General features: G+C 37.7%; 1 protein-coding gene across 1 annotated transcript in view; it reads left to right on the top strand.

The window, feature by feature from the left end:
- The window catches only part of NAV3 (neuron navigator 3), a 371,014-nt gene that overhangs the window by 270,652 nt on the left and 88,293 nt on the right, over positions 1 to 12,069 (top strand). Inside the window, exons 13-16 of the mRNA XM_059402414.1 lie at positions 2,927 to 3,059; positions 3,912 to 4,182; positions 5,129 to 5,837; positions 7,913 to 8,401. Of these exons, the coding sequence (XP_059258397.1) occupies positions 2,927 to 3,059; positions 3,912 to 4,182; positions 5,129 to 5,837; positions 7,913 to 8,401 (1,602 nt within the window). The remainder of the gene's footprint in view (positions 1 to 2,926; positions 3,060 to 3,911; positions 4,183 to 5,128; positions 5,838 to 7,912; positions 8,402 to 12,069) is intronic.

The following is a 12,069-nucleotide window of genomic DNA, read 5'->3' as shown; positions in this document are numbered from 1 at the left end:
ATAAATGTAGATTTTGAGAAAATCTGTCCAGTAGAAGGCTGGAAATGCTGATTTGGTAGTCAGGAACAAGTCTGGTTAAAGATGTGAATCTAAATGTCAAAACCACAGAGGTGATATGGAAGTTATGGAAGACTAGGGAATTTCCAAGAAAGAATGTAAAAGGTGAGTTAAGATACATTTCTAAATATTGACAAATTCAAAGGAATCCCATAGAAGAGGAAAAAATAAAGGATTTGCAGGACTCTGTGAACTTTGCAAAGAGCTTGAAGACTCATCATTGATATATTTCAAGAGAGAAGGGGTGAAAAGCTCGGAGGCAGGGGAGCATAATGCTAATCAAGCCATGGAACATAATTCCTGGGTTCAAATCCCAAGTCAATCATGTGCTCTTAGGCATGTCATTTAACCTACCTGAAACCACCTTCCTCCCTCACTTCTTTCCTTCCTTCCTTCCTCCCTCCCCCCTCCTCTCTCTCTCTCTCTCTCTCTCTCTCTCTCTTTCTTTCTTTCTCTTTTAAGATTTTATTTATTTATTTGTCAGAGAGAGAGAGAGCACACAAGCAGGGGGAATGGCAGGCAGAGGGAGAAGCAGCGTCCCGCCTGATGTGCGACTCAGTTTCAGGATCCTAGGATCGTGACATGAGCCAAAGACAGATGCTTAACTGACTGAGCCACCCAGGCACCCCCTACCTTAATCTTTGCAATGCCTGTCTCATAGATTTATTTGAGGATTATATAATATAAAGTAATTAGAAGAGTAGGACACATAGTAAGCATTCACTTCATGGATTTATTGACCTTTGTAAAGGCAATTCCAGTATTAGGAAGAAGATTCTGGAATCCAGAGGAGAAGAGAGAAATAACACTATACTTTTAAAATTTGAGGAAAATTACGTTTTTTGAAGTTTTTGTTTTAATTCCAGTTAATATACAGTGTTACATTAGTTTCAGGTGTAGAATACGTGATTCAACACTTCCATACCTCACTTGGTGCTCATCAGAAGTTCCTCGTTACTTCCCATCACCTGTTTCATGCATCCCACTATCTGCCTTCCCTCCGATAACTATCACTTTGCTCCCTATAGTTAAAAGTCTGTTTCTTGGTTTGTCTCTCTCTACTCTCCCTCTCTTTTCCCCCTTTCCTCACTTGTTTTGTCTCTTAAAGCCCACATATGGGTAAAATCATGCGGTACTTGTGTTTCTGTGACTTATTTGGCTTGGTGTAGGCTAGTTCTATGTTTAAGTCTTTAAGGAACCTCCATACTGTTTCCCACAGTGGCTGCACCAGTTTTCATTCCTACCAACAGAGCATGAAGGTTCCTTTTTCTCCATATCCTTGCAAACACTTGTTGTTTCTTGTGTTGTTGATTTTAGCCATTCTAACAGGTATGAGGTAATATGTCATTGTGGTTTTGATTTGCGTTTCCCTGATGATAAGTGATGATGAGCATCTTTTTATGTGTCTGTTGGCCATCTGCACGTCTTCTTTGGAGAAATGTCTTTTCATGTCTTCTGCCCATTTTTCATTGGACTATGCTATCAGGAGCTAATATCGCAAACAAAATATACAGCTAGGGAAGGATCATCATTAACACTGTTTGCTATAAATTCAAATTTTATTTTCTTCTTGATAGTTGCATTTCTTATTGGTTTCATGTGTGATCTCAACATATCACTGTTATTTTGAATTTATGACACACCTCATAAAACACACATACCAGAGGAGGCAAACTATCAGTTCACCACTGTTCCTCTGTGGTTTGCTTATGCTTTCATTATGGATATTCTCCTAATGTAGACATTGTTTTTAAAGACACTTATCCATTTTATAAAACTTAACTTTTGTCTGTATCTAATATATGTATCCTGTGGGTGTGAATTTGTTTAACAGAGCACAGGTAAGCAGCAGGACAGCACAGTAGACTGAGAACCAGCCAGTAAATGAGGGAACTGGGTCCCACCCCTTTGAACTGCAGAGCTGCCATTCTCATTCAAGTTACCCTGTTTATCCTACGTTAGTTCCACATCATCTGACACATTGACTCCATGAGAGTGCACACATTAGCCTGCACATGAATATTAATATAGCCTATTTTGTTTTTTCTTCTTTAGATTAAAAACAAATATATTCAGAATTTCAAATATTTTTTTCTTATGTCCCAATGGATTGCCTTGTTCATCCTGTGAGGCGAGTGCATTCTATTTTGGAATCTATGGCTTTGGTAAAGAAAAGTCTCTGAAGAAGGGAAGTGACAGGGCCAGATGTGAATTTTTGTGATCATTTTGATCACTGACCCAAATTTAGCAATGAAGTTGTATTGAGAAAGACCACAGGCAGGAAGGCCAAATAAGAGGTTATTGTTTATTGATTGCAGGCCAGAAACTGTGAGGTATGGCAGGAGTGATGATATGATAGAAATGAAACTCAAAGTTCAAGTGTTGGTGAATCCTTAGTAGTTGCTAAGGTAGGAGAAAGAATGTGGAATGACTTACTGATTCCTAACTGAAGCACAGTTGTTGGGTGTGTGTGTGTGTTTTGTTTTTTAAACTCTTAGAACAAAAACTAAATTCTTACGTGCTATGTTGCTTTTTCCAGGGGGGAAAATCACTGGTGGTTTTATTCTTTTCTGATACCATGCCGTATTTGTTTTAGTGTTTTCATTCATTCTATAGATACTCCCCTGGAGCCTGGATCTGTACTAAACAGTGATTCTTTGCAAATATCAGATAAGGTTATCCTCAGGCCTGCTTTCAATTTCTTTTGTAATATGATTCTCCTAAAATGGAAAGTCAATAATTTTTCATCATGAGATTAAAAAAGTGAGGATTATCTTCCTGATACATGATAAATGTTATATAAAAATATAGGTGACTTCCCTCAAGCCTCCTGTGTGTAGCTCATTGCTGCTGTGTTTCTTGCCTTTAGCTGGGATGACAGCAGCTCTGTGAGCAGTGGTCTCAGTGACACCCTTGATAATATCAGCACGGACGACTTGAACACCACATCCTCGGTCAGCTCTTACTCCAACATCACAGTCCCCTCCAGGAAGAACACACAGGTGAGAATTGCCTGCCTTCTTTCTCCAGTACTTCTCCCAGGCTTACTCCCCAAACCGTTTCATCTGAGATTAAAATATAGCATGACCTTTGAATCTGATATAATCGTATAAATAGAAGCAACTTGTTTTTATGTATTTTTTTCCTATTGATTACAGGCCAACCGAGAAAGACTTACTTTCCATATCTCTTTTTGTAATATTGATATTTTTAACCCTAAAAATTATTATTTTTTTTAAAGATTTTATTTATTTATTTGACAGAGAGAAATCACAAGTAGATGGAGAGGCAGGCAGAGAGAGAGGAAGGGAAGCAGGCTCTCCGCTGAGCAGAGAGCCCGATGTGGGACTCGATCCCAGGACTCTGAGATCATGACCTGAGCCGAAGGCAGCGGCTTAACCCACTGAGCCACCCAGGCGCCCCTAAAAATTATTTTGATAGCCTCATTTTTAGATAGTTCTTGATTAATTTTATATTGATCTCTGAAATAAATCACTACATCTCTTGAGAATGGTAAATCAAGAGTGGGTATTAGATGATTAAGTTTTATCTTGTCCTCCTTTTCCTTGTTAAACTTGACATAGAAAATTCCTTCCTCTCTGGAGTATTTAATTTGGGGTTTTCTGCGCATATTTATTCTGACATTCTCTAATATGTGCAAGTAAGAATTACGTGGCCAAAATTAATGAAACTTAAATGAAGACAGATAAAAATAGGAGTCTTTGGAATTCTTTTGAAATATAAATCCGTGCTTTTTTTTTTTTTAAACCAGTTATCTGAAGGTACATTCCAGGGCCTATTCACACTTCATAGATTTTTCTGCCCAAAGTTTCTTGGTAATATTTTCCCCATAGCTGAAGACAGATTCCGAGAAACGTTCTACGACAGATGAGACATGGGATACTACCGAGGAGCTGAAAAAACCAGAGGAGGACTTAGACAGCCATGGGGATGGCACTGGCAAGTGGAAAGGTGTTTCCTCAGGACTTCCTGAAGACCCCGAGAAGACAGCACAGAAAGCCTCCCTGTCCATCTCCCAGACAGGTTCCTGGAGAAGGGGCATGTCTGCCCAAGGAGGAGCGTCCTCTAGGCAGAAAGCTGGAACGAGCGCACTCAAGACCCCGGGTAGGCTTGTCACTTCACAGCTGTTATGCAAAAATGTTTTAATTTACGGTTTCCATTCCATCTTTGTTCACGTTAATACGAGCTTTATTTTTAATTACATCATATTCTTCTCTGTATAGTTATTCTTTTCCATGTAAATTTCACATACTTTACCATAGAAGCCCACATGAATATAACAATCTAGGCGTTCTTGAGGGAGCACCATTATAATTTGGGGCTATTGAGTGTCTTTATTCTGCCATAGTCATTTCTGTTCATGCAGAAATAAAAGAAGTCGGCTTCATAAAAATAAGATTGCTTTCCTTCTGCCTTCCTTATGAAAGTTTGGACTATTTATGTTAAATATGCCACTAAATTTCACTATCACCACTGAGAGGCAAGAGCAATCACACTAATGTGATGGGTTGGACGGCTGGAGATTTGAAACACCATTTGTGAATTATACTTTAAGAAAGAAGAGAGTGAAAGACTTCTGCCAAATTGTACTATCTTTTTTTTTTTTTAAGATTTTTTTCCCTATTTTAAAAATGGTGCCCAATTTTAAATAGTGCCACGGGAGGTATTGTTGTACCAGAGGACTCTAAGTAGAAGCGTCTTCCAGCTATTCAAATGAATTCTTTTTCTAGCACTTAGCTTGATAAGATTAAGTGCTATCCTGATAAAGGAAGAGAGTTGTGAGATATAAGACAGTAACAAACTGCAAAAATATATGTTTTCATTTTATCTCCTTCATCACTGGTCACATTTCCTCGAAGAGCCATATTTTTATAGCTTTGTAGGCAATCCTCTTGGTATGTTAAAGCTTGTACCTATTGAGATCTAAATAAATAGATAGAAACTGAAGTAATTTAAGATGTATTCACATTTTTACACGTCGTTTACAAAAAGGTTACTGCGTTCATCAGAATGCACATGCATGTATATTTGTGTATTTCTCGTTAATTAGGGAAAACGGATGATGCCAAAGCTTCAGAGAAAGGCAAAACTCCCCTAAAAGGGTCATCTCTACAGAGGTCTCCTTCAGATGCAGGAAAAAGCAGCGGAGATGAGGGGAAAAAGCCCCCATCGGGCATTGGAAGATCAGCTGCTCCCAGCTCTTTTGGATTTAAGAAACCAAGCGGAGTAGGGTCATCTACTATGATCACAAGCAGTGGGGCAACAATAACAAGCGGGTCGGCCACCCTGGGTAAAATTCCCAAATCTGCTGCCATTGGTGGGAAGTCAAATGCAGGGAGAAAAACCAGTCTGGACGGTTCCCAGAATCAGGAAGATGGTGTGCTGCATGTGGGCTCCAAGACCTCTCTCCAGTACCGTAGTTTGCCTCGCCCTTCCAAATCCAGCACCAGCGGCATCCCCGGCCGAGGCGGCCACAGGTCCAGCACCAGCAGCATCGATTCCAACGTCAGCAGCAAGTCGGCTGGTGCCTCCACCTCGAAACTCAGAGAACCCACTAAGATTGGGTCAGGGCGCTCGAGCCCCGTCACTGTCAACCAGACAGACAAGGAGAAGGAAAAAGTAGCAGTCTCAGATTCAGAGAGTGTTTCTTTGTCAGGTTCCCCCAAATCCAGCCCTACCTCTGCCAGTGCCTGTGGGACACAAGGGCTCAGGCAGCCAGGATCCAAGTATCCTGACATTGCCTCACCTACGTTTCGAAGGTAAGAATGTATAAAATGACGCTGGGAAAACAGAAAATGCTATACTGTAGGATTCACGGGAACTGTTTAATAAATATAAATAATCCATGTGTGTCCTAAATCCTGTATCCTAAACGTGTGTGTGTGTGCGCACACACACACACACACACACACACACACACAAACACACGTTTAGGATATACATGTATATCCTAAATGTGTGTTCTAAAGTTCATATATCTTAGATTCTTTTAGTTTCTGAGTGCAGAGAGTTTTAAAGAGCTGATCTTATAAATAGCTAGGGGAAAAAATGGTGTTCATTTTGAGAAATGCTCAAACTTCTCAGTCCCTCTATCCATCGAATATTAGCAACACAGACAGCATTTATAAGAAACTTAAAAATAGATGGTAATACCGAGAGGTAGTAATAAAATAATCACTTTAAAATTTCCATAGATTTCCATCTCTCCTTTTCACAATTAAAAATAAAATAAAATAGGTCTTCATGACTATTGGTATTCGTTTCCAGTGCTTATGGCTCTTAATGAGTCAATGATCATGAATGTAGATGAAACTGTTTTCCTTGTAAGAGATCAGATTGGAAAATGATGTAGCACCATATCTTAACATATTAATGAAAATCAAGGTATATCATGGACAGAATTTGAAACAGCTGGATGTTTCATATAGGGTTTCAGTTCCAGGGTGGGCGAGGATTCGTAGCTTCATCAGCTTTCTTGGATAGGACTCTGATGAGCAGTATAACTTGGTTTCTGTAGAGGGACTATCTTTAGTACTGAATGTGTGGACTATGATTGTTTCAAATACTAATATATTTTAAGTGGCAAGAAAATACATAGCATTAAAGACTTGGGACAAATGGTTAAACCTCTCTGGTTCTGTTTCCTTGTTTATGAAATGATAGAGTGTGGTTTAGAGTCCACTATATGTTAAGTATTTTAAATATTTGTTTTTATTACAATGAATAAACCAAGAACCTTGATAACTGGGAAATAAAGGGTCTTGGAATATTTACATTTCAAGCAATCTCAGATACATGATTGTTTGAAAGCCTAGATGTTATAAGCCTCAGTAGAAATACTAATTCTGAAAAACTGGCTTTTTGAAATGTTGATTCTCATTGGAAAGAATAATGACTCGTAGTGGGAGTAATTATTTCTGTTGTTTAAATAAAAGCCAATAGTGCCCTCCAGTGGCCCATTACCTATGAAACAATTTCTCATATTCGTCATAAAATATTTTTCACTATAGGAAATACAGATTTCATTGCAACTTAATTAGTTAGTAATCATTACGCCATTACTTCATATCACTTTATTTCCATATTTACATAAATTTGATTATATCATCTGCTCCATTTACAAAACTAAAATGTTTTCTGAACTGAACTCCTACATCTAAGTTAGCACCAACTATGTTTCAAATCACTATTATAAATATATACTTGAATAGCCCTGGCAACAGACATAAAACCTCTGGTCTCTCTTGAGGAAAATACACACAAACCAACATGTTGCCAACAGTGTCCAATCACATTTCTAACGGACTGCCGTCACTCAGGCCACCAGATAAGTAACATAACCTCCAAACCTTGCCTTAAGCACTCCTTTTAGTTTCTGAATAAACTGTTACAGTGAAAAAAAGAAAGAAAGAAAGAAAAGAAAAAACAATTTAAGTGTTACGTACCGAATGCGTAGAAGTTGTTTCATTATAATGGTTCTGTAAATAGGTAACAGCAAGTGTGCTCAAACTCTTTAATTTTCTCGAAAGAATCTCATAATCACTTAACCTGTGAAAGCCAAGGATTTTCATGTTTGATCTACTTTTATTTTTCCCCTTTCCTCCCCACCCCCTGGGTGGCAGCCCAGTACCAACTTACACTTATGGTGATATGAGAGATTTTTTGGCACGAGATTAAGAAGTTCGAGCTTATAAAGTTCATTAACATAGAGACAGGAAGTGCTTGGCAGCTCAGGCGCTAAAGCACACTTGGCTCTGTGTACTGTAACCCTAGATATTTAATGTGGATATTAGTGTCTCGGAACAACTGAAGTTGTTATTTGTTTTTCTTTTAGGTTGTTTGGTGCCAAGGCAGGTGGCAAATCTGCCTCTGCACCTAATACTGAGGGTGTGAAATCCTCCTCAGTAATGCCCAGTCCTAGTACCACATTAGCGCGGCAAGGCAGTCTGGAGTCACCGTCGTCTGGTACGGGCAGCATGGGCAGTGCTGGTGGGCTGAGTGGCAGCAGCAGCCCTCTCTTCAATAAACCCTCAGACTTAACTACAGATGTTATAAGCTTAAGTCACTCGTTGGCTTCCAGCCCAGCATCGGTCCACTCTTTCACCTCAGGTGGTCTCGTGTGGGCTGCCAATCTGAGCAGTTCCTCTGCTGGCAGCAAGGACACTCCAAGTTACCAGTCCATGACTAGCCTCCATACGAGCTCTGAGTCTATTGACCTCCCCCTCAGCCATCATGGCTCCCTGTCTGGACTGACCACAGGCACTCACGAGGTGCAGAGCCTGCTCATGAGAACGGGTAGTGTGAGATCTACTCTCTCAGAAAGGTGAGCTTTCCTAGAGGCATTGATGAAGTCTTCCCTCTCCTTCCTCCCCACGCTGTGCCTACCTTCCTCCCCCACCAAATTTCCTTGATGTCAGTGGGAATGCCACTCTGTGAAGGAATATAAAATTAAAGGGATAGAAGATAAAGGAGGCTGGGCCTTTTGTTTGCTCTTACTACCAAGTTCGTAGAAGGAAAAAAAAAAAAGCCATGAAGAATAGGGTAATTGTATAATTAAGTTTCTTAATATGAATGCATACATATGTACCAAACAGGCAATTTGAATGAAATTTGAAGCATATGTTTATGTATTAAATGATGTCTTCTCAAGACATGTTAATGATTTGGCCTAAGCTCCAAGACAACGTAGCTCCTTATGATAATTTGAGCATTTTTAAAGACCGTATTTAAATGGATTCTACAATTAGGCTCTGAGCAATATGTTAAGTTTGCTTTATTAGTGCTTGTATAGGAAAAGAGCAAAAAGATCACTGGGGAATCGTAGTTGAGTTGGAAAAAAAGCCAATTGTCAGATATGAATTCTTAGAGAAAATTAATAACATCAGTAATATTTTTAATAGGCCTCTTGAAAATGAATCATTTTATAAAGTGTTTCCCATTGGTTTAAGCAGTTTTTTTTTTTTTTTAATTTACAATGAGAAACATAAAGAGGCATTCTTTACTGAATATGCTTACCAGAAAGTGTCACTGTTAACCAAAATGTCTTTAGATTCTCTCACCCCAAAAATCCTTTCTCAGGTATTTTGGTGCTGACTCCTTCCTCCTGGAAAATGTCCTGAATTGCCTCTTTTCCCAGATAAACTTAATGTAATTTGTTTCTTGACACACCTAAAGCTTTTAAAAATGCTGTTGGCCACATGTCTTAGTTGTGTTGTTTGTGAAAGCACTACCAGCCACTGGAAATGCCCAATATGGTTCCCTAAGCTTTTGTTCAGTCTGTTACTGAGGATGACCTATCACCTCTTTTCCAGACTTCCAGCCTTAATTCCAGATTCATTTTTTTAAAACATTGACTAAAGCTCTTACCTAGACTCTTACCACATGGCACTAGTTGTCCCTCAATCTAAAATTTCCCACTGTTCTTCCATTTCTCTTGCCTTTGTGAAATGTAAAACATGGCTTCCCTCCCACTGTACCTCTTGGTGTCCTCATGGACACGGACAGCCATGTCCATGAGACATCCCCTGATAAGAGAATTATTTATATTCTCTAAATTCTTTCTAAATATCTATGCTTGATAGTTCCTATGGTAGGCTGCTGATTATAAAATGATGTTTTTCTTCATCAACAAAAAACTGGGCCAAGAGACACAAGACAAACGCAGGGGGATAGAGACTAAACTGTAGCCATTTGCATCTGTGTCCTTTCTAGTTTTGTCATTATAGATAGCATATGTAAAGATCAACTATATACATGAAAACAAGTACTGTTTCATTTAAGCTTCTAGCTCAGAAATTAGGCTTCCTCCAGCATCTTGGATTTAAGTTTCCATGCTTTAAGGTAATGGGCACTTCCGTATGACATTTTTAAGACTTGTAACAAGAAAATCAAATTGTATTGAAAATCTGTTAACAACCTATAGTTTTAACAAATGCATCTTTGATTGTATACTGATAATGTGAGGAAGCCAAGTAACAGTGTCATAAGCACATGCAAATAGGTCATTATTTATTAACCCAAGTCACCTTCCAAATTACTAATTTTTTAAATCACCAATATGGCTGTATTAAGCTGACCATTTAGCCATCAACTTATTTCGCTCACCTTCAGATATTAAAAAATCAGGCATTGGTGGTTCAGTGGTAGAATTCTTGCCTGTCAGGTATCAAAAACCCAGAAAAGTAGACAACTGTTTGTAACCAAGTAAACTTCAAATCAAACCAGAGAATAAATTGAGTTTTATAGATACAAATGTAATGTTAGTATTTGACTTTTATCTGTATTTTAGCAGATGCCAAGATACATTTTCATTTACAAATACACTGACAAATATGTAGTCACAAATTTTCTTTAAGTAAATCTTCTTGTTGTTGATCAGTTTTTGAAATAGACCAGCTTTACAAATGGGATGTTCCAGTATTAAAAATAACCAGATAAACAATTTTTCTAAAATAAAGCTTAGGCTAATTTAAAATAAATTCATATTTTGCCCTTGATTCTTAGTGCAATGTATTGATGAATAGTAAAGTGTGAAAAATAAAATAACTTTCCTAGGTATAATATATAATATAAATATTAATTAGTTCCTCCCAGGATATTATTGGTTTGAAATAATTTTTGATATGAGAGGTTGTACTTTTTCTTGGGCAGGTAATAGCAATTTATTCTAATCTTTAAAAGTACATTTGAGAAAGTTTATGATCTATTGAAGAGAAAATAAGATCATATGAGAGATCCAGTCTTAATTAGAATTAAGCAGCCAGCTAAGGAAACCAAAGAGCCACACCTGACAGAAAATGTGCTAATGTGTAAATATTGCAAACAAAGTAATTAGAGTGATATGAAAGAGATGTGTAAAAGTTCAGGATTTACTTATCTACAATTTCAAAATATTTTACTGATATATTCATATCTTAACATTATTGAATCAATAGTTTTTCATAAAGCTTTTCACTTGGTTCAAATTCCTTTTTCATTAAAATGTCATAAAATAATAAATAATCACAAAAAATTCTTCAATAATTTTCCCTCCAGCTGCTCCAAATCATGGGTGGCCCCTGAGCCATAACCAGTTCCCAGTTACTTTGTTTAGTTTGTTTTGCTTTTTGTAACCTAACCAAACTTTTTTTTTCCTTACCTAATCAAACTTTAAAAATAATCTAAAGTAGTAATAAACTTTACACATTGCTGGCTTGTTTGGAAATACCAGCTCAAGGAGCCCTGCAGAGCTTCTGTTGGCTTGGAACAAACTGGGCCTGACCTCCTCAGACTGTTGGCTAAAATCCCCCCTCTCCCTTGTTGTTTCCACTGTCTGCGGGTCCTTGCAGGCATAGGAGCTTGTGACCTTTCAGGGTGTGTGGAAAGTGTCTACATTATAAAATGATCAGTATCCAGATTCAATCAGATATTTCTAAAGTTTGAAAAAAACTTCTATAGGCAAATTTAAATGTTTTTTTTTAATTTTTCTTTCATTCAATTCTCTGTGTGATATAAATACGTGCACTTTAGACAATTGATAATTTTGGCAAACAGTGCCTATTTTCAATCTCCTTGGCAATGTCAAGCTTTAATAAATCTGCACGCGTGAAAAAGATAACCTTTAAAATGGTTCATGACCATATTAATGCTTTAGCTTGACCATAGTTCCTATTTATAGGTTTTTCACATTTGTTCAGTCTGATTCCTTTTTGTTTGCTTATGCACACCATGAAAAAACTTTATGTAGTCAAAATGTATACTAGAACTGGTGTCTGCATAACAGGATATTTACCTTATGTGGACATTCCCAATAAATAAAGTCATTTAATGTCTTTGGTTGCTTTCTACTGCAGTGCTAAATAATGGAGTACACATAGAAGAAAACATTTTAGCTTTGAGTGATTAATTTTCAAATTGATGTGTTTGCATTTGTGTTATATCATCCCCATTTTGCATATCCTGTGTATTTATTTTGATCATTGGAGGTTCTACTGGAAGAGAGCTATCATTCCT

Source organism: Mustela nigripes, chromosome 6 (assembly GCF_022355385.1).
Source record: "Mustela nigripes isolate SB6536 chromosome 6, MUSNIG.SB6536, whole genome shotgun sequence".
NCBI lineage: Eukaryota > Metazoa > Chordata > Mammalia > Carnivora > Mustelidae > Mustela > Mustela nigripes.
The sequence above is the reverse complement of the archived record's forward strand: the minus strand, read 5'-3'. Positions and strand labels throughout refer to the sequence as shown.